This window comes from Phacochoerus africanus, chromosome 5 (assembly GCF_016906955.1).
Source record: "Phacochoerus africanus isolate WHEZ1 chromosome 5, ROS_Pafr_v1, whole genome shotgun sequence".
Taxonomy (NCBI): domain Eukaryota; kingdom Metazoa; phylum Chordata; class Mammalia; order Artiodactyla; family Suidae; genus Phacochoerus; species Phacochoerus africanus.
This window is the reverse complement of record NC_062548.1, coordinates 57,666,340-57,689,786: the sequence shown is the minus strand read 5'-3', so window position 1 is coordinate 57,689,786 and position 23,447 is coordinate 57,666,340. Positions and strand designations below refer to the sequence as shown.

Here is a 23,447-nt window from a genome sequence, read left to right as displayed (position 1 = left end):
TGAGGGATTTCTTCTCATTTGTTCAAGTCTACTTTTGTTATGTGTGGGAATGTTTTATAATCCTCATGTAGGTTTTTGTGTACTTCTTGAGTTTATGCCTAAGTCTTTCTTTTCTGTTATTGGAATTAGGGTTCATTATGTTTTCTAGTTTGTTCCTGTAAATAATAGACTAACGCTATTTTTTTTATGTTGAATTTTATGTCCTGCTTCTGTACCAAATTCTCAAATTGTTAGTAAGATTTTAAAAGTTGATTCTGGGAGTTCCCATCATGGTGCAGCAGAAACTAATCCAACTGGTATCCATGAGAATGTGGGTTCGACCCCTGGCCTCACTTGGTGGTTGGGGATCTGGTATTGCCATGAGCTGTGGTGTAGGTTGCATGCAGATGCAGCCTGGATCCTTAGTTGCCTTGGCTGTGGTGTAGGCTGCCATCTGTAGCTCTGATTTTACCCCTAGCCTGGGAACTTCCATATGCCCTGGGTGCAGCCCTAAAAATCAAATTAAAAAAAAAAAAAAAAGTTGATTCTCTCAAGGTTTTCTGTGTATGCTATCATATCATCCACAAATAGAAATCTTTTTTTCCCAATTTCTTTTCTTTTCCCATTCTTACAGCTCTAATTTTTTTCCTGAGCCCTAATTATTCTCTCCAGAGCCAAGAGTGATGGAATGAGTGACAGAAGTTCTGGGGAGGTGGGAGGGACTGGGAACTGGAGCACAGGAGGAAGGAATCTTTGAGGAAAGTGAGAGAGGCAGCTTTCACCTTTCTCTGCAGAGAAGTCAGACTTTGAGCGTCTGACTTGTTAATCTCCTCTGGAGAGAGGGAGCCTGTGGTGGAGATGAGTGTTGGCCTCCCAAAATAGCTAAGGCTGAAATGAGGCATGTCCACTCTAGTCCAGTGGATGAGCACTGGGCCAAACCCACTCCAAGCTAGCCTGATCCTGACTTTTCTGGTGAGACCAGGAAAATTCATTCACAGTTTGCTGCCAGATAAATGAAATGAATAAACAAATGTTTAAGAAGACCTATAATTCTGTAGAAAGGAGTTAGGTAATATTGAGAATCCTTTAAATGATTAAATCAGAGCTCCTTGCCTTCAAGGAATTATTTGATTCACTTTATACCAATGGTTGTGTATATTAGCAACACCTGAGATATTTAAGGCCCTATCAGTTCCAGGTCCCATCACTAGAGATTTAATCTGGGGATGGAGCCCCAGGGTAGCTGCAGTTTTAAAAGATTCCCAGCTGGTTCTAATGAAGCCAAAGCTTAGCGTCCTATACTAGCCTACATATGTTATCTGTGTCTGTTTCCTTGACAGAAGGCGACCACTTAGATCAGGTCCAGGGAGGGAAATCGCTTTGCCACCCAGCCCTAAGAGTCCAACGAGGGGTATGGCTTTTTTAACTCAAATTCAGAGTGCTGCATGCACAGAAGCCTGGGGCCCAGCACCTGTATTTTACAACTCAGGAGGCAGATTTCTACTCAGCGCCTCCTGTGCAGTCCTGAAAGGGCTAAGCACTTTTGCAAATAGGGATCGCGTGGGCTCAACCAGGTGAAAGTACTTTCGCCTTTCCGTTTTTGTCTGTTGTGATCACTGCTGTATGGACAGAGCCTAGCATAGTGCCTGGTATATAATCCGCTCTCAACGTCGTCGCTAAAAGGATAGTGAACGAATTCCAGGCAACCCGGCATTATTGTTAATGTAATACTGGATCACTGAAACGCATTTCTATTTCTGTGTTCCTGGGCCAAGACCTCCCATCCGATCTGGTCCACTGCCAGAGAAGCCGCCTCCACACCGGGTACCTCCCCACCTGACCCAGCCGTTCGGAGGCCGAAGACCTGCCCTAATAAGGCAGCGCGGGGAATTGGATCCGGTACTCGGAGGCAGACAGTAGGAGTGTCCTGCCTCACACATGCGCACAGTCTCTGCGCCGGTTTCTTGAGGGGCGGGCGCAGGCTCAGAGGAGAGCGTTCTTCCTCCCTGGCTCCTCCCGGGTGGCTCCTGCGGGGCGGGGTGAAGGCCGGGCCGGCGGCTGCGCGCGTGCGCGGAAGAGAGTTCAGGGGCGGGGGCGCCGTGGCCGGCAGGGCTTGAGCGAGCTGAAAGACAATGCAGGTGAGTTAGCCGGTGGGTCGGGGGCGACGTTTGGGGGTTACGGCCACTCGTTGGTCCCGCTGGGTCTGCGCTGGAGGCGGGCTCTCCGGGCTGGGCCTGTGGGAAGCACCCGGCGCCGCGGCCCGGGGAGGCCACGCGAGACGAGACCCGCGCAGGCGCAGTGTGGGATGGGCGGGCGTGGTCCCCCGGGTCCCCACCCCGTCTGTCCCACCCCCAAATCTCGTTTGTGGGGCTGCCTTTCCTTGAGGTCATCTGGGGCCTGTGAAAGACGCCCGGGGTACCACCTGGCGGAGTTACGTCCTCTGTGTTACCTATCTCAGCACCTGGGCAGGTGTGTTAGGACTCCTTGCGCGGATAGAAGCTGAACCTTGGAGGGGTCCCGCCTGGGAGTCCGAAAATGTAACAGTGGCGGGACCCGTGTTCCTGACTACATCTAGGGCTGGGTGAAGGGTGCTTTCACCCTCTCCCCACAGCATTGGTGTCCAGGTTGTGGTGCGCTCCTTTTGGACTCCGGGAGCTTCCAGAGCTGAGCCCGAGGGTTCCACTACCCAGTTACTTTCCGTCAAGAATGGATAGAACCAAATCCCCCGGGTTGGGGTGTTGTTCTTTTATGGTATGAAGAATTTGCTAGTGGAATTTGACTAAAACCCAAGGAAAATGAAAAAAAAAAAAAAAAAACCGTGGACATGGATGCTCTTATGAGAAAATCTGACAACTGAATTTTATCACTGTTGAAAGACCCTCCTCCAAAGGTCATTCTCCTGCCTCCCAGATCTCGCTGTGGTCATGGATTCTGATGAAGTCACCCCTTACTCAGTGGCTGAAAGGCAGTGGCGTTAGTATGGATTTGGCTGGGGGCTGAAGGGGGTGATCATCTCCAAAAACAGTGTCTCTGCTACCAGCCTGACACTCAGAGATGGTGGAGAGGAAGCTCCATGGCTTCTCTGGCCTGCTTTTCGTTCCCTGTCTTTCAGGTCCCTGCTTAAAAGTTTCACTTCTTTAGAGGCCTTCCCTGACCGCCCTTTGAAAGGATTCTATTTGTTTTTCTTTTGATATATCTCAGCAAGACCCAGGACAAGGAGCTAGGGCTGGAGCCTGGTTATGCCGGTGCCCTTTGCACAGAACTCCTGAGTTTCACATTCCAGACCAGGTCCATAAGCAGGGCTCCTGCGCCCCCCCGCCCCAATGCAAACCAGAGTTTGGGCAGCTGGATTGTGGAGCTGAGCACCCACTTTGACATTGACGTTTCTGACCTTTGATCCTGGTAAATTCGACTTGTTCCAGCCTGGCAGTGTGTTCCCAAAGGCCATGGTTCTCTGAAACTTGTGAGGATTAACTAGGTAGATACAGGTAAAGGGCTTCAAAGAGGCTCAGGGCTTAGAACTCAATAAGCTTTAGCCATTGTGAGATCTTCCTCTTAGGTTTGGCCGCTAAGATTCAGTCAGGCTCCCTTCCCTCTGATTCTCCTGCAGCCAGTCCGGACTTTGAGATGCACGATGTTTCTACATATGGACCCTTTGCACATACTGGTCCCTCTTCCTGGAAAGGAATTTCCTAGGTTCTCACTCCTCTGTCTGATTCAGTTGCACTCTCCAGTCCTGGTTAAATGTCACCTCTTCTGGGAGAATTTGTCACCACCCATCCTGTGGGCTGCAGGCCCCTGTAACCCTAGCTCAGCAGCCTGGGGCTCATTGCATTTGCCACAGTTTGTAAGCTGTCTCTTTGTATATTTAATTGTTCATTGCCTGTCTCTTCCTCTTCACTGTAAAATAGGTGACTTTGGCATTTGCCCTGCTTCCCTGCCACCTCGTACAATAATTTATATAGAGCAGGTACTTAATATCTGTCAATTGAATCACTCCAAGTCATTAATGAAAATACTGAACCAAAAGCAGGTCAGAGCCATGACATCAGCATTGACACCAGCCTGCATGTTGGGTCCTGACTTTTACCCCCAAGACTGCCTCTTTGGTGGAGGTGAGTGAGGGAAGTGGAGGACAGGAAGATTGGCACAGGGGCTGTGAGTCTTTTGACAACTTTTTCAGAAATAATTTGGTTTGAATTCCTCTTCCCACCACCTTTCCCATTTGACCCTTTGCCCAACGTGGTGCCCTCCATAGGGGACCTGGCACTCACGCTGTCCTTGGTCCACCTGCTCTAGGACCCCAACGCAGACACTGAGTGGAATGACATCTTACGGAAAAAGGGCATCTTGCCCTCAAAGGAGAGTTTGACAGAGCTGGAGAAGGAGGCGGAAGAGGAGGAGCAGCAGGCCCTTCAGCAGTCCATCGGTGAGCTGTTCGTGTTCTTTCTTCTTTGTCTGGTGAGGAAGCAGCTTGCTAAGCGTCTGACCACATTGAGAGAAAGAGCCTCTGAGCACAAGTCGGGAACCAGGGATCGGCCTGTTGGCCTGGACGCTGCCTCTGGAACCTCTGTTGAGACATGGGACATATCTGGCTTCAGTTTCCTAGGCCTTCGAATTAGGGGGACTTCAAAAGCTCCCTCCGTTTCCATAGTTCTTTGTGTCAGATGAGCACATGATAACCCTGAAGAAAAGGTCTGAGTCTTGGCTTTCTGGTCTGGGATCTGATTTGGAGAATGTCATGGAAATCTGCTCAAAGGTTTAGTGTTTGTGTTCTCCTGAGCTTGTACTGTATTATCTCTGTGGCTTGATTGAGAATATTAAAATAGATAGCTTGATTTGGGGAAGCATGAGATGTTTGCTATGTATGGGGTCAAAAGAGGGCTTTTCTTACATGTAGCTCTAACACCTGCAACAGAATCCCTTGAGGTGCTTGTAAAAACAGCAACACACAATCCCTACTGATTCAGTCTCCCAGGATGGCCTAGGAATCTGCATTTTGTTTATTTTTTGTCTTTTTAGGGCTGCACCTATGGCATATGGAGGTTCCAGGCTAGGGGTTGAATTGGAGCTGTAGCCACTGGCCTACCCTGCAGCCACAGCAACATCGGATCCAAGCCCGTCTGCGACCTACACCACAGCTCACGGCAATGCTGGATCCTTAACCCACTGAGCGAGGCCAGGGATCGAACTGGCAACCTCATGGTTCCTAGTCAGATTCATTTCTGCTACACCACGATGGGAACTCTAGCATCTGCATATTAAACCAGTGCTTCAGAGAGTTTCTGATTCACACCAAAGTTTGAGTACCATTGGTCACAGGGGTAGGATTTTTGTCTCTCGTTGACATGTTAGAGCTACTTTAGAGAAAGATTTAGTACAAACCATTTATCCAGTGGATGCTTACTGAGTGACTTTCTAGGTGGTGGGGCTTTAGCTGTGCAGGGCCAGACAAAACTCCTGGTCCTCTTGGAGCTTACATTCCAGCAGGAGAGACAGACAGCAAGTGATTCATAAGTAAAATGTGGGAAATGAGGCAGGAAATGGGGGAAGGGGGTGGGCAGAATTCTTCATCAGGTCATGGCAGGCCTCACTGGATGTGACATTTGAGTCAACCTGAAGGAGGTGAAAGAAGCAGGTAAAAAGTCATTATGGACCTTGTTGGAAAAGTTGCCAGGAAGCCAGCAGGACTGGGAGACGGTAGGAGGAGGTTCAGAGAGACAACTAGGAGTCAGACCATTTGGGACCATGTAGCTTCTAGTTCGGATGTTGGCTTTAATGCCTAATGAGGTGGACGTCATTGGAGATTTGAACAGAGGAAGGATGTGTCCTCCGAGTAGACAGCACCATCCTTTTGTTGCCTGAGTGTGGGCTGGTGGGCGGGCAAGGCAGGACCAGCCTGGAAGCTGCTGCAGTGGAACCGCTGGCAAGTGGTACCGTTGGCTTGGACCAATGTGGCAGGTGTGTTTTGATGGTGGGAGTGCCATGCTGTGGTGGAGAGCGGCTGAGTCAAGGGTGACTGAGGGTCTGGGCTTGAGTGGCCAGAAGAACGGCGTGACCATCCACGAGGCGAGGAAGGCTCAGGAGGAGCCGGTTTGGAGAGAAGATCGGGAACTGTGTTTGGGACATAATCGCTTTAACATTTTTTTTAAGGCAGAGAGAGGTGGTAAGTGAACTGTTGGGAATGTTTTCTCAAATATGGGGAGTACAGGACCTCGGAGGCCTGGCTTTGGGAGTTGTCAGCATATTGGTGGTGTTGAAAGCTGGGAGCTGCAGTCACTGAGGGAGTGGGTCTAGATTAAGAAGGAAAGGATCCTTTGTGCCATATATTAGATTCAGATGTAAGTGATATCATGTGGTGTTTGTCTTTTTCTTTCTGACTTACAAACTGGGTCACCATGCTATGCAGTAGAAAAAATATATTAAAAAAAAAAAAGGAGGAGGAGGAAAGGAGTCCAGTGAGCAAAGGATCCAAAGGAGGGGCAGCCGTTGAGGGAGGAGGGGTAGCCTGGGGAAGATGGAGATGAGGCCATGATAGGTCCAGTCATGTGTGCCCGCTGGTGGAGAACACAGAGTCATAAGGGACCTTGATGAGAGCAGGTGTGGGTAGTGATGGGTGGGAGTGGGATTTGGTGTCAAGAAGCAAGAATGTTAATGGCAGTAACAACAAAATATAGATTATAGGGTTATTATCCCCCCCACCCCAGCCACACCTGTGGCAAAAGGACATTCCTGGGCCAGGGATTGAATCTGCAACTGCAGCAACGCTAGATTCTTAACCCACTGTACCACGCAGGGATCGAACCTGGTGCCTCCACAAAGACCAAGCAGGTTAACCCACTGCACCACAGTAGGAACGCCCAAAATAGAGATTTTTATAGCAGTTGATTAAAAGAAAAGATAAGGCTGCCTGCCACTCACTAGAAAAGGCCAGGGAATGGGTGATAATCCCTTTGACTCTAGGGAAGATGTGCTGGGGGGCGGGGGCAGCACTGACGTCTCCAGGGCGTGAGAACTGTCGTGTACCTGACCATGTATGTCTGTGCTTGAAGGTCAGGCAGGTGAGCACGGGAAGACAGAACTCTTTTGTTTTATAAACAAGGGAAGCTTCCCATTCACGCCTTTGTTATTGAGTGGAGGTCAGAGACCAGGTCTGTAGAGATCAGCACAGTTCTATCTTTTAAAACACCCTCTACTTCTTATTGCTAGTGTAACACCTTGAGTACTTTTTTTTTTGTCTTTTTGCCTTTTCTAGGGCCGCTCCTGTGGCATATGGAGGTTCCCAGGCTAGGGGCCTATTGGAGCTGTAGCCGCCGGCCTACACCAGAGCCACAGCAATGCAGGATCCGAGCCATGTCTGCAACCTACACCACAGCTCACGGCAACGCCAGATCCTTAACCTGCAAGGGCAGGGATCAAACCCGCAACCTCATGGTTCCTAGTCGGATTCATTAACCACTGAGCCACGACGAGAACTCCATACCTTGAGTACTTTTTATTTTGGTTTTGGCAGGCTGGGGGTCTTTGGGTGTTGCCTGCACTTCTTTAGGAGAAAAGAGAAGGGGAAGAAACCAGAATGCATGCTTGTTCATCTTCTGATTCCTTTTTTTTTTTGCCAATGCAATGGTATTCAGTAAAAACGTATGAAGACATGACTTTGGAAGAACTGGAGGATAATGAAGACGAATTTAATGAGGAAGACGAACGTGCTATCGAAATGTACAGGTTAGAGCCACTGAGAGGGACTGCTTGGCGTTTTGTGTGGCACTGAAATGTGTGCCTTTGAAACATTAATAAACCTGGCAAATAAATCAGTCAAGTTGGACCTTGACAAAGGTTGCTCTGTGTGTGTGTATGTAAGTGTGTAAGATGTCTCTCTCTTCCTCCCGATGTGCAGGCAGCAGAGACTGGCTGAGTGGAAAGCCACCCAAATGAAGAACAAATTTGGAGAGGTTTTGGAAATCTCAGGAAAGGATTATGTTCAAGAAGTTACCAAAGCTGGTGAGGGCTTGTGGGTCATTTTGCACCTTTACAAACAAGGGTGAGCTGATCTTATGACTTCTTTAAATGTTCATTTAAATGTACATCTTGAAGATCTCGGGCCTATTCTGCATAGGGAGATTTTTTTTTTTCCTTACTAGTGTTTTATGTGTTTATGTTGTTGGTTTGCCCAAACCCTATTGCCTAATTGCCTAATTTTTGTTTTAAGACTTTCCAATTAATATGTGTGACGAAGGTGAATATCTTTTTTACAGTGTAACAGGGCAGATGCTTTTTTTTTTTTTTTTAAACTGTGATTAAATTCCTCCTTTATCCCTCTAGAGAAACTGGCATTTCACGATTCTGTGCAGTGAATCACCTGGTAGATGGCAAGGGTGACCTGTGTGATAATTGTCCATGGCAGTGATGCAGCATCTCTCACCTTCAGGTCTCCTCTCATCCTGTATAGTCTGGTGCTCGTGTAGGAGTTTCTTTCGAGCCAGAAACACTTCCTGAATCACACATTATAAATCTTGAATGTCCTCTCATATAGAAGAGAAAAACAATTATCTTTCACATTGGAGCTGTTTTTCTGACTTATTGTTCGGCCAAATTAAGTTGGACTTTAAGAACCTTGCCTGAAAATATTAGATAGTTTTTATTTTTTTACTTTGAAATGATTTTTATTTTTTTCCATTATAGCTGGTTTATAGTGTTCTGTCAATTTTCTACTGTACAGCAAGGTGACCCAGTCTGTTTCTAAAAAGAATGTTAGTTCATCTTGGTTCAGCAGAGTCAGTTGCTAGATCATGATGAGGTTTTATGTGGGGCAGCAGTGTAGGTGAGCTTTATTCCGTACAAATGCAGAATCACAGTTGCCTCTCTATTTTATAGGATTCCCCTCTGTGCCCTGATAAATCAGCACTTCAGTGGGCTGGCCAGGAAGTTTCCTGATGTCAAATTTATCAAAGCCATTTCCACAACCTGCATACCCAATTATCCTGATAGGAATCTGCCCACAATATTTGTTTACCTGGAAGGTGATATCAAGGCTCAGTTTATTGGACCGCTGGTGTTTGGTGGCATGAACCTGACCATGGATGGTAAGGACCTCTGCAGTGCACGTGAGAGATGGCGAGGAGATGCCTTTGCTGATGAGAGGATCTGTTTCCTAGATACACGTTAGCTTAGGACTTGTCAGCTTCATCTTTGCTACTGTGTGAGCGGTTATCAAAAGGGAAGAAGCACATTTCATCTCATCTCAGCTGAGTCACTGGGGGGCAGTTACATCTGGGCTCTAATAATTCTTCATTAACAGGGGGCACCATGGACTTCAAAATACATGTGTTTATGACATATTTTACTTGTCCCTACTGTTGAAGATGTTTCTTAGTCGTAGCTCAAGATCACATCATTCATTTCTTAACTTTTGTTTTGTTTTGTTTTCTTGGCTGCATTCATTGCATATGGAAGTTCCCAGGCTGGGGGTCAAACCTGTGCCACAGCAGTGACCCTAGCCACTGCAGTGGCAACCGTGGCTCTTTAATCCGCCAAGCCACACAGGATCTCCATTCATTTCTTGGGTTTTTTTTGGTTGTTGTTTTTGTTTTTTTCCTTTTTAGGGCCACACCTAAAGCAGCATGTGAAAGTTCCCAGGCTAGGGGTCGAATTGGAGCTGAAGTGGCCAGCTACAGCCACAGCAATGCCAGATCTGAGCCCTGTCTGCGACCTACACTGCAGCTCATAGTAATGCTGGATCCTTAACCCACTGAGCAAGGCCAGGGATCAAACCCATATTCTCATGAATTCTAGTTGAGTTTGTTACTGCTGAGCCACAACAGAAACTCCCATTTCTGTTTAATTCACATGAACATATTAGTGACAGATGCTTATACAAACACACACATATAAAAACCTTTGTAGAAATATCTTGAGTTGAATAGTATCTTTTAAATTAAAGTTTATTTCAGAGTTTCTTGGTGGCCTAGCCGTTTAGGATCTGGTGTTGTCACTATTGTGGCTTGGGTTCCGTCCCTGGCCCAGGAACTTGTGCATGCCACGGCCAAAAAAAAAAATAAATAAAAAAAAAAATTAAATTTATGGAATTCTGCCTCTTACCTCCTAAAAGGTATGTCTTCTTCTTTTTTTTTTTTTCTACCTGTTACATAAAAAGGTGTTAAAACATAGGTACACATAACATGAACAAGAGAAGCAGAGGCCTGCGGGCCTCCTAAGTCGCATTCTTTATCTCTTTAGTGCAATGATATGTCCAACTATGCTTTAGTTCGTAGTCTTTAAAAATACGTGTTAATGTATAACTTTATTTACTACTTTATATAACTTTATGTGATGTATTAAACTGGGTTAAGTTTAAACATATACATATATACATACATAGACCCACATATATATTACACCAGTTATGCATTATTCCAATGCTCAGGGGCAAACAGCATTTCAAACTAAGTATGTGCCTGCCTCTTGTTTTGGTCTTTGCACATACTGTGAGGGGAGAGAGGTAGGTGTACAGTAGTCATTATAGTCTTTATTTCTAGAAGGAGTCTCCTTTGAGTGTGAGTGAACTTATAAAAGAATGATTATTGCATATAAATGAATAACATTAAATACATTCACTTACACCTATGTATGCATGTGAATCTAAATATATTCCTAAAAATCAGAAATCTTAAGAATTTTTTTTAAGAAATTTGTTATTTTTATAACATTGGACCAAAGGACCTTGCACTGAAAATACCGGTGTTATTCATCTCTATGGAGCACCTTGAATTAATATGGCTTCAGTAAAATTGGCTTTCACATTTTAGCGGAAGTTTCCTAATTAGTAGAGCTTCAATTTAAACTGGGCTATTTCTTGTGGACTCTCTCATACAGCCCCTCAGTCTTCTCTGCATTGGAAAACATGTCACCTGATTTTGTCTCACAAGATTTCACACCCATGTGATGTTTCACTGATTATAAGAGCGTGAAATATAGGAACTAAGCCTTTAGTCACTGATTATTTTCTGACATTAAAAAAAAATTCTTAGTCCTTGAAACAAATGTATCAGTTCCAGGATGTCATCCTCCGTTGAGCCTTTGACTTGAGCAGGTCAAGGTATTGGATATGAGGTTCAAGAATTTCCTTTTGTAGTTCCCATCATGGCTCAGCTAACAAACACGACTAGTATCCATGAGGATGCGGGTCCAATCTCTTGTGGCCTCACTCAGTGGGTTAAGGATTTGATGTTGCCCTGAGCTGTGGTGTAGGTTGCTGACCATGTCTTGCATTCCACATGGCTGCGGCTGTGGTGTAGGCCGTCGGCTACAGCTCCCATTCAGTCCCTAGCCTGAGAACCTCCATATGCCCACAGGTGAGGCCCTAGAAAGACAAAAGAAAAAAAAAAAAAGGAATTTCCTTTTGTTAACTAAAATTAGGTGTGCTGATTAGATTGTAGGACTGTGAAAAATAAAATTAGGTTTACTGGTTAGATTGAAGGGCTGTGAAAAATATCTCCTTCACATGTTTCATGCTGATTTCTTTCCTGGGAAATCGTGCACGTCCTTAGAAGATCGGTTTTGTCTTCGTCTTCTAGTTTAGTTATCATGTAGGTTCAGATGTAGGTAACATCTCATTTGATCATATCTTCTGAAAACGTGTTTGAAGGTATTTTTATTTTCCTTCTTAAGGGTCTGATTTTCCCCTTTCTTCCAGGCATCTTATGATTATGACCCACAGATTAAATTGTCCTCAGATGTTGATGATGGTACTGTCTGCTTATAAGAACACTGGCTTGATGGGCCCGAGGGAGAGGGCCCTGGGCAGACCGTGTGTTAAGCCATTTGCTCTTTCTGTCTGGCAGAGTTGGAGTGGAAACTGTCCGAGTCTGGAGCGATCAAGACGAGCCTGGAGGAGAACCCTAAGAAACCCATAGAAGACATGCTGCTTTCCTCGGTGCGTGGTTCCGGCCCTGCCAGGAGGGACAGTGATTCTGATGACGACTAAGGCTGCGGCCCTGGTAACTCGCTGAACTTTCTTAATAGGACAGATCATCTGAATTTTTTTAAAAGGGAAAACTAGTAGGAATTTATACTTTGGCTTTTAGCCTTTTATAATTGTGTTTCAGAAAGAATCATTGCCAGGAATCCTATTAAACTTTTTGGAACTCTCTTTTTAAATTAATAATATTTCCTTTAAAAAAAAACAGCTATTGGTCTGGCAGGTGTCAATGTTGTTCCTCACTTATATTTTAAGTGAGCTGTAAAACTTCAGTATTTGTTCCCATATAAGTATAAAAAGAGAAATATGAAGTTTTAAAAAAAAATAATAGAATAAATTGCACAGTGGAACAATTGCAAACTAAGCTTTGAATTTGTATTTTTGTTTTTTTAATTTTTTATAAAAGTAGCAAGGATTATTAACTCAAGTAAAAGAAAGGGATGATTGGAGTTTCTGCTGTGGCCTAGTGGGATTGGCAGCATCTTGGGAGAGCTGAGACACTAGTTCGATCCCTGGTCCGGTACAGTGGGTTAAGGATCCGGTGTTGCCTCAGGTGCAGCATAGGTCACAGCTGTGGCTCGGATCTGATCCCTGGCTGGGAAACTCCATGTGCCATGGGGTGGCCAGAAAAAAGGAATGATTGATAGGAAGAAATTTTAGTATTTATACTATTTAGAAGAAGTAGTCAATAATTTTTGTGAAACAAGTAGTGTCTCATCAAAGCACTAACTAAAAGATTCAAACTTACTGCCATTTGGGGGAAAGTATTTTTCCTGGTTAAAATGATTTTTTTTTGTCAGGATGTTGAGATGTTAGCTGACTTCAGTGACTATAAAAAGCCACCTGAAATTCTTTTTTGGAAATAAATAGGTATAAGCCCACAGGTCAATAAACTGTATCTCAGTCAGTCAGTAAAAAACATAGCAAGATGTTTTCTGAGCCAGAGTCTTCTCTGCTTTTATCACTTCTTGTCTAGTTGACATTAACAGAATAATTAGGGGAACTTTTATTCCCCGATACTTGTGTTGAAGGACGCAGTCATCAGTGCTGGCTGGAACCTTAAAAATCTGCACGGAGTTCCTTCAGATGATTGTAATTTATTTTTGCCATAATTCCAAGAATAACAAGCAGCTGTGACCCATTTTATCTGTCAGAAGTGTCTGTGTCGTGACTTTGTTTTTCTACACATGAGAGCCAGCCCTGCTGATAAAAACACACTCTGTGTCACAGTCTACCTCGAAAGGTTTCTCATGAAATTTTAACTGCAGGGTTGAAGGAAGCTTGGTCAGTTCTCTTGTTTGTCTGCTGGTCCCCTGGGTTGTGGGAGAGCTGCCTTCGCATTTTCTGTTGTCGGCTTACGTTAGGGTGAAACTCGGTGGAGCAAGGCATGGCTGCTGCTGCTGGCTTTGCCTAGAGCTGCAGGGAGCAGCCCCACCCCCACCCCCCCACCAGGGAGAGGCCTGCCTGAGCATGGTGGGGGCTGCATCCAGGGGATAGTGGCAGGCTTCATTCTATTGCGGAGCCCACGCAGGATGTCACTTCCTATCCACCTTGCCGATTTGATTTGTGTTACTGTGAAATCATAGCTCTAGGCCAGACCAGGGTACTTGGTTTGACCTCAAAAGCTCAGGTGTCTATGGACATGGTTCATGAGCCCTGCCTGGCCACAGGCTCCCAGACCCCAGCAGCCTGTATAGTCATGTGGACTGAACTTGATCTTAAAAGGGAGACAGAGCAGCATCTCTGTCCTAAAATTAGTGCTGTGATTTTGACCTTGACCTGCAAATTTCTACAGGTTGGTTGACTCTGGGAGACTTCTCTGTATTACTTACCATTAACTTCTCTCTGTTTCATTTGGAGCATTGTGACAGAGGTAACACCACTTGGCCCTGAGACACTGAGTTCTCATGCCACAGAAGAAGCCCACAGTGACCAGAGAAAACGGGCAAGAAAGATCCGGAGAGTCTGTCTTTTGGTGTGCAGAGGAAAGGGTTGTGGGGCTGGGGGTCATGCGGGTGCTGGGTGACCCTTTCTTCAGGGACTGGTGAGAAATGGGCCAGACAGTTTGGATAGTAAGTGACTGGGAGACGTGAAATGCAGTAAGACTATGGAGTCGCCCTGCAGGATCTGTGGGGGGTGTCCCAGGAGCCCGTGCAGTGTCCTCAGATGCTTGAGTCCCCTGCAGCCAGCTCTTAGGTGCACAGAGTGTTCTCAGCCCATGGTTGGTTAGAGCTGCCGATGCAGAACCGGCAGACCCAGAGGGCTGACTGTATAATCACATACAGTAGGTTCTTCCTTGTTTCCTGTATTTTGTTGGGGGTGGGGGTGCATAAAGTTAGGGCGTGTGCACCTCCCTCACCGCAAACCCAGACTGATGTTCCCATATGCCAGGGCTGCAGCCAGAGCCGCTTCCTAGGGCATCTCCTTACCAACGTGCCTCAGAGATGTGCAGCAGGCCCTTCACGAGGGGCGAGAGGCTGCTGAGAGTGCCGTCCTCTGCCCCTAGTACCTCAGTGTTTCATCATTTATCACTTCAGCTTTAAATTTAGTTTGCTTACATAATAAGCCAAACGTCTTGTGACTGTGTCACCTACTTCAGAAACATCTTCCTTTGAAGGTGATTTTTGTCCTGCTTGTGGAAACCAGCTGTTACTCATAAACAAACACCTTTTAACAGGTGGATTGCAACACACTTTCTTGATGTTTATGTTCACACAGCCGATGTTCTGGGCTTCCACCCTCCACACACTGCCCCTACCTGGTGACTCCAGCAGGAGTTCCCTGGGTCCCATCTCACTACCCAGACCTGCAGGGGCCTTGTCCTCTTCTGTGCACTCAGTCTCCATGGAGCTGGGTGTCCTCTCCATGCCTAAGCCGACCCTCTGTACCTCTGACCTCGTTCTCTCCCACATTCTTTAGGACTTTACTCCAGTAAATCATCACCTTATTTCATCTCCTTTGGCGAGGGGCCTCAGACAGTCGTGTTTGGGCCCAGGGGTGGAGACTGCTGCTCCCTGCCAAGGACCAGGACAGTCCAGCTCTGCTAAGAGCAAGGGGACCAGCTGAAGGATTAAACTCCCAGCCTCCTCGGGGCTCCGACTTGCCAGAGGGAGGTGGGCAGATGCTGGCTGGGAGTTCCGGGCAGCCTTCTTAAGAGGGACAGACAACTGGCAAGGGCCCTTTTGAGTTTGATCCCCTCTGCCTTCTGACCAAGGTGCAGCTGCGAGTACAGCCTGCCTGGGTCGAAGGGTGTGCCTAGAGAGCCAAACCAGTGACAGTGGACGCTGTGGAGCCGCTGAACCCAGCTTTCGGCTGTCCTCTCTGGACTTGTGTTACCAGGAGAGAAGGAACTTCATCTTGCTCTTCAAAGCAGCGTTTGCATCTCCCATTAAAGCCCCCTGCCCATCAGCAGTCAGAACCGCAACTGTTTTAGCTTTCGACTCCCCACTAGCAAGTTGCTCGACAGAACAGAGCTGGGTCTATTCCCTGCCTCTCTGTCCTTGTCATTGCCTGTCAGTGACTTTGTGAATCAGGCCAGAGCTTCCAGTTCCACCGTGGGAAGGACCACATACACTGAACAGCCCCCCTGATGATAACTCTAGAGTGGCGGATGAAACCTTTTTTGAATTTTCTTAAATGTGCCGCTGAGCTGTCTAGAAAGGAATTCATCCTCTGAGGCTGAAAACGAAGTGAAAGCGGGACTGCAGCAATATCAGTGACCCTCAGCCCGTTCACCTGCTGGGGCATGTCCCACATCTTCATGATGCCGATAAAGGACTTTGGGACAGGTGGCAGGAGGTAAGCCTGGTGAGCTCCTGCAGGGCGACCCCCATGCAGACAGCTGGAATCCCAAAAGACCACCTTCCATCTTGCAAGAACCTGGCCCTGGTTGGAAGGGAAGAGGACACAGGCATCCCTAAGCCTTCCCTCATATGGGTGTGAATTCTCGTGCTACAGGTGGTCTGAAACTCTCAGGTCAAGTTCTTAAAGAAGGTCCTAAGTTGGTAGTGCCCCTGGGCTCAGGGCCAAAGCCACTGGCCATCCATGCAAGAAGATTGCAGCTTTAATGTAGCCTTTGAACACTCCACAGGGATGTGAGCTCAGTCACAAATCACAAACCCACAAATCCAGGACACCTGCGATAGGGCATTCTGAATGACAGCTGGCAGAAAATGGTGCAGCCAGACTGCAGAGATTTAGTGCAATATTCAAGACAAAAACACGAGTACCTTTAATACATGTAAATAAAAAGTGTCAAGAACAAGAATTGCTATATAAATCCCTTATTTTAAAAAAAAAATGGAAAAAAACCTAGAAAGTATAACTAAATCATTCCCTTGCAGGGAGCACAGAGTAACAAGTAGATGCAAAGAGAAGAGTACATGAAGAGATATGGAGGAAGGGAGACTGAGGAGGTCAGGCATGTCAAAGGAGAGTCTTGGGAATGGGTGATATTTGGAAAGATGAAGGGAGATTTTCCAGAACAGATCAGCACTCAGATTCACAAAGCTGTCCATATTTGAAGTGTGTTAAGTGAAGTCAGTCCACACCATAGATAGGGAGTCAGACTGCAGAGTACTGGAGAAATCAGTAAATGCACCAAGAACAGTCAGATGACCTATGACATGGTAAGGCTCACTGCCTTCTCAGGAGCAGCAGTGAAAGCAGAACGCTGTCAGAGTGTCTATGGGCCGAGAAGAAGCACTGACAGAACAAAACCATGAAACAAGGATTGTTAATACCCAGTGAAGCTCAATTTTAGGAATGAGGATAAGAGACATTTCTGAGATGTGGAATGAGTACAATTATCATCAAAAGGCTCTCACTGAAGGAAATTTAGAGGATTTGCTCTGTGCAGAAAGACACTGATAAAGCTCTGAGATTCACAAAGGCATAGTGACCAAAAAATTTATGGGGAAAACTTAGGGGGAATGAATGTTGACTTGACAATATGAATAATGTTCTATTTATGGCATTAAGATGAAATAGAACTGAAAAATAGGACAAAACAGCACACAAGTCAAAGGGGACCTAATTGGGGCTTAAATGTTCATGAACCCTTAAAAAGTATTTAAGAGGTTGTCAAGGATGTAGTTAAAAATACTTTATTCAAGAAACAGTAAAAGACAAAAGTATATAGTTTTAAAAACTGTCTAGGGATGCTCAGTTAATTCAGTAAAGGACTAGATTGAAGATTAAAGAGAAACAAAGGGCAGAACCATAGTCCAAAATATGATGCTACAAATACATCTAAACAAAGCATGATAAATGGGTGACACTCTTATGCTTTTACCATGTGGCCCTTCAGTCATGATCCTAGGTATTTACCTAACTTATTTGGAACTTAGATCCACCCAGAAACTTGTACATAAACATTTACAGCATCTTTGTTCATGATGACCAAAACCCAAATAACTACAATGTCTTATCAATGTATAAACAAATTGTAATTTGATGCAATGGAATGTCATTCAGCGATAAAAAGAAATGAGCTACCAAGCCATGGAAAGTATGGATGCAGAGTGAAATAAGCCAGCCTGAAAAATCTGTCTATTGTATGATTCTAATTATAGGACATTCTGGAGATGGCAAAGCTACAGAGATGCTAAAAAGAGCAGAGGGTTCAAGGGGGAGTGTGGGAGAGTTGAACAGGTAAAGCACACAGGGTTTTTAGGACTGAAACAGTTCTGAATGAAACAGTAGTGGCAGAGGTATGACAATATACATTTGGTCAATACCCGCAGGACTTTACAGCACAAAGAGTGAATCTCAGTGTAAGCCAGTTTTAAAAAATCACTTAAGGAGTTGGGATACATGGATGGAATACAGAATGTTACAAAACAATTAACTGTACCACACATCTCTGAAAAGACTTCTCAGAAGGGGTTTTGGTAAAGGTGCTAATCTAAGTAACCTTAGAAATGAGTGGCATTTGTAAGATGAAAACAAAAGGCACTGTAACTCTGGTTGGTAATGTCTCACATTGGTACACATGATAATTTTTCATGTTGATAATTTATCACATTTTAACAATTCAGATGCTGCTCCAGTATACTAAACAGTTAAAATAATGGCTAGCAGATGGTGGGAGCCAGGTTTCTTATTCTGAGAGGGTGAGGTTATGGATAAGCTGGTGGGGTGGGGGGAGCCTGAGTGATCCAGGTGTCATGGATTAAAGAGGGAGGATGAACTTGTGTTTAGTTTAACCACACAGGTGGTTACATATTTCAGTAGTGCAAATACATAGGCTGGTAAATACATTTCCTTGTTCTCTCAGTTGAGAGAGCTTAAAAGCAGTGATACCCCTGTAGCAAAGACCACACCTACCATTCCCTAAGAAAGGAACTAGAGCTCTTTAGAGAAGTGGCTGATTCTAAGCTGGAGCAGGAAATAGACAAGATCAGCTTGAATCATCTTTTAATGCCAGAAAGTAGAGAAAGATGGTTTCAAAAAAAACCCCCAAACCAGGGAGTTCCCATTGTGGCTCAGCAGTAATGAACCCAACTAGTATACATAAGGACATGGGTTTGATCCCTGGCCTTGCTCAGTGGGTTAAGGATCAGGCGTTGCCGTGAGCTGCAGTGTAGGTCACAGAGGTGGCTTGGGTCTGGTGTTGCTGTGGCTGTGATGTAGGCCAGTGGCTACAGCTCCGATTCAATCCCTAGCCTGGGAACCTCCATATGCCGCAGGTGTGGCCCTAAAAAGCAAACAAACAAAAAATCAGAAAACCACAATAATAGGAATGTGTTGAAGAGGTGCAGGAAGTAGCTGAAGGATTTCCTAATGGCCGAACAGTTTTGAACAACAGAATCAATATTGGATTCCAGTCCTAAGTATAGAGTATCCATGAATCCATACTGGCAGGTGATGGCATAGATTAACAAGTGCAGGAGAAGAGGCCATCTCCCTCACAGAAGTATGAATAATTTATATAGATATTCTGCACATACGATATTCCACTTTTCATGCCCTGTGCATAGTGGCTTCCTTGCAGGTATGCAGTGTGGAAGGAGCAGGGAGAAGCTTTCCAATGCAGAAAGCTGGTGAGCTCTATCAGCCAGGTAACCAAGGTCAAGGTCACCAGTGATAAGGCATGTTGTTGGTATGGCCCCTGGATATGATGGGATGAAAATTATACAAAGTAAACTCTGTAGTCTTTCCCAAACCCATAACTGTGCACAAACATCTGACGAGTCTCAAATGAGGGACCGTCTATAAAACAACTGACCAGAATGCCTCAGACCTGTCAAGGTTACTAAAAACAAGGGAAATCTGACTACCATATGACCCAGCAATCCCACTCTTGGGCATGTATCCAGACAAAACTTTCTTTGAAAAAGACACATATACGTGCATGTTCATTGCAGCACTATTCACAATAGCCCAGACATGGAAACAACCTAAACATCCATTGACAGATGAACAGATTGAGAAGATGTGGTATATATACACAATGGAATACTACTCAGCCATAAAAAGGAACAAAATAATGCCATTTGCAGCAACATGGATGGAACTAGAGACTCATCCTGAGTGAAGTAAGTCAGAAAAAGACAAATACCATATGATATCACTTCTATCTGGAATCTAATATATGGCACAAATGAACCTTTCCACAGAAAAGAAAATCATGAACGTGGAGAACAAACTGGTTGCCAAGAGGAAGGGGGAGGGAGTGGGGTGGACTGGGAAGTTGGGGTTAATAGATGCAAACTATTGACTTTGGAATGGATAAGCAATGGGATCCTGCTGAATAGCATGGAAACTATGTCTGGTCACTTACGATGGAGCATGATAATGTGAGAAAAAAGAATATATATATGTATGTGTGACTGGGTCGCCTCACTGTGCAGTGGAAAATTGGCAGAACACTGTAAGCCAGCTATAATGGAAAAAATAAAAATCATTATAAAAAATAAAATAGATATTTGGGCTAATGAACTTTTATTGCTTTTGTTTCTACAAAGCAACAGTCAAATTATTAAAAATATGCATTTTAAGGAAGTTATACAAATTTGTTTAAAAAGTTAACATGATTGTAACATTTTTAAATTAAGCCTATTGGTTTAAAGTTTGATTGTGGCTAACACTTTGCTATTTAATAAAAGACAGGAGGAGTCAAAAAAAATTAAAAAAATAAAAAGGGAAATCTGAGAAACTGACACCCCGCCCCCCACCCCCCAAGAGGTGTGACTATTTAATGTAGTGTGTCCCGATGCAATTCTGAAACAGAAGAACAGAAGACTTCTGGCTAAAGTATGGACTTGAGTTAATAATTATTATGTATCAGCATTGATTCACTAACTGTAAAAAGTGTTTCCTATGAATTTAAGATGTAATAAAATAGAGGAATAGGGTGCAGGGCATTTGGGTACTCTCTCTACTGTTGTAATTTTTCTGCAAATCCAACACTATACTAAAAAATAAAGGCAATTTTTAAAAAATGTGGTGCAGAAATTCCCATTGTAGCTCAGTGGTAACAAACCCGACTGGTATCCATAAGGATGCTGGTTCAATCCCTGGCCTTGCCCAGTGGGTTTAGGATCCAGCATTGCCATGGGCTGTGGTGTAGGTCACAGATGAGGCTCGGATCCCTTGTAGCTGTGGCTGTGGCTGTGGCTGGCAGCTGGAGCTCCAATTCAACCCCTAGCCTGGGAACTTCCAGATGCCACAAGTGCAGCCCTAAAAAGACTCAAAGTGATGGTTCATGAATCACATCTAAGCCAAAATTGTCACTAAAGTAAGAAAGGTGGTGCTTGTTTCTTGTTGTCTGTGGTAAAGTGGTAGCATTGAAGGGCACAGGTCTGAGTTCGGGTCTGTCGAGGGGCAGAGCCCAAGGCAAGGGCTTGGGTGCAGAGTGAGCAGCTCTGGAGGCAGGAGAGAGGAAAGGCCAGCATGAGGGTGAGAAGCTGTGGTCAGTGCTGTGGCAGTGGGAAGTCTTCCTGTAGAGCCCTCTAAGAGGCACGCAACGCTGTCCATCCACAGAGGGGGGCTGGTCATTTACCTCCCAGTCCTGGCCCCCACTGCTTGAAGGCTGCTCACCAGGGAGTTAGTTCTCATGCACTTCTGGGCTGCAGCTGCACAAAGGCCAAGTAGGTGTATGTGCCTGGAGGAGGGACCTGGCCAGACGTGCTGTGTGTGCCTTTAGGTGCCTGGAGGGTCAATGCCAGTCTGAGCTTGCCTGGAAGTTTGTTCTACTTTATATGTTTAAGACACTTGCATAGACATATTCAAACATAGATTTCTGTCATGTATCACTCTTGCATATACATAAAAAACAGAAGCAAAATAAATTAGTTAAGATAATCCTAAATGTCTTGCCTTGTTCTGCTGGTTTTGATGCTGGCACTTCCTTGATCCTACCAGAAGGTGGCAGGCAAAACAACCTGATCCCTGTGGCTCCCTGGCCAATAGCTATTGCTGGATGTACTGTGACCTCAGATAGTTAATAAAAAGTTGTAAGTAAAAAGTTGGATTATTAACAGAATCTTTTGCCATTTTTTAAATGTTACAGAAATGAATAAAAAAACTGCAATAGTTTGTTCTATGCCTTGGATTTAAGATCCCCAAATGAAATAGTGTAACACAGACACACACACACAGTGGCAAGCTGGATTGGATTGGATACACTGTCACTGCAGTAACTAAATCAAAGTCAGGATAGCTCTGTCAGTCCCCTGTTAGCCCCCTGACTGACTTTGAGTTCCAAAGCTTTTCTGGTTCTGTTTAGGCTTCCCAGTGCTACTGGAAAGAAAATGGGGGAAGTGCGTACATTTGGCCATTGTATTTCTTACTGTAAATAATGCAGTTCTCAAACTCTGTACTGAGGTACCCCAGATTCCTGCAGGAAAGGGAAGCAGGACATTCTGAGTTATCAAGGGAAACACACAGCAGTTCTGCACATGCATCCAACACTGCAGGAACTTCTCTCTCCTGCCACCTTAGCTTGCACTGCCCCTCTCTTGATGATGCCTTATCTTTCTAAAGCTGGGTTTTTGGCAGTTGCTGTGGTAAAAACAGGTACAGCTCAAAAATCAACATGGAGCAGGCAGTGAGCTGGCAGTGTCAAATTCCAAGGTGGAGAAAGTATTCAGTGCCCAACAGGTATTCACGTCCCATTAGTAAGTAACAGAATAAATTTATTTTTCTTTCGATTTTCATGTATATATATACATGTATTGTTTTTCAAATGGTTGAAAGTTTTTAGGACATACATGCTTAAGTTGTTTGGCCCTAACTAGTTAATAAAAGAAACTGTTGATACTTCTTTTGGCTTGGGGGCACAGTGAAAAAATGACTGAGTGGAAGTTTGGAACCCTCTAGTAAATCAGCGTTCTATTTTATTATTCAATCTGGGTTACAGTACTTGATGCAAATCCATTCCCGAGTCTTGGCTACTTTTAAGTGAAAGGATGATCTTGAATGTGTCAGGCTGAGGACCACACCCTGCAAAGTACCCAAGGACCAACCTTCGTGAAGTAGACGGCTTCCTCTCTCTCTCCCCAGCTTTCTTTTTTTTTTTTTTTTTTGGCCTTACCCTCAGCATGCGCAAGTTCTTGGGCCAGATATTGAACCTGAACTCCAGTAGTGACAATGCTGGATCCTTAACCAGGCCACCAGGAAGCTCCAGAAGCCTCATCTCCATCATCACCAGCAGGAAGCACAGAGCTGGTAGCTTCTCATGATGCCATTAAAGTGCTTCAGTTTTCTCATCTGTAAAAAGGATCCAGACCAGATGGTTATTGTGAGGATTAAATGAGCTAACATTTGTAAAGTGCTTAGGACAGTTTGCTGATGTTTTATTGTTGTTGATGTTGTACTAATAGTAATCACCATCACCATCCGAAGTGGCATTTTTCCCTTTTTAACCACCACAGCTGTGGCTCATGAAAGTTCCCAAGCCAGCGGTCAAATTGGAGCTGCAGCTGTGACCTACACCACAGCTCATGGCAACACTGGGTCCTTAACCCACTGAGTGAGGCCAGGGATCCAACCTGCATCCTCATAGACACTATGTTTGGCTCTTAACCCACTGAGCCACAATGAGAACTCCTGCAACAGCATTTTTAAACTCCTAGAGGCTTTGGCATCATGGCAGATTTGCTTGGTACTAGTACTAGTGATTCTAAACTGGGCCTCACATGACCCAGCAACTTTTTCAGTAAGTTTGTTGGTACAATTTGGGAAGAATCTTAAATTAGCACCTTTAATGTTCTTATTTGGGGAACTTCATGTCGTTTTCTTCCTTTTTATGCTCCCACCATTACACAATCCCTCTGTGTAACCTATTTTTTCCTCTGCTCTTTTATACCTTACTTCAAATGTGAGGAGACACCCATTTCTCTCTAGATTAGCTTTACTTTCCTGGTGTGCTAGTGAGTAAAAGTCTCAGTACAGAGCAGATGAGGTTTTTATGTTGTGGGTTTTTTTTGTTTTGTTTTGTTTTTTTTTTGCTTTTTAAGGGCTGCACCTATAGCATATGGAAGTTTTC

General features: G+C 44.8%; 1 protein-coding gene across 1 annotated transcript; it reads left to right on the top strand.

Annotated features, from left to right (window-relative positions):
- The first annotated feature begins 1,975 nt into the window (after positions 1–1,975).
- Positions 1,976–13,109, top strand: PDCL3 (phosducin like 3). The gene is made up of 6 exons (XM_047781421.1): positions 1,976–2,117; positions 4,279–4,408; positions 7,614–7,704; positions 7,877–8,020; positions 8,854–9,062; positions 11,820–13,109. The coding sequence occupies exons 1-6, from the start codon at positions 2,112–2,114 to the stop codon at positions 11,960–11,962; spliced, it is 723 nt and encodes a 240-aa protein (XP_047637377.1). The 5' UTR covers positions 1,976–2,111; the 3' UTR covers positions 11,963–13,109.
- Positions 13,110–23,447: the final 10,338 nt, after the last annotated feature.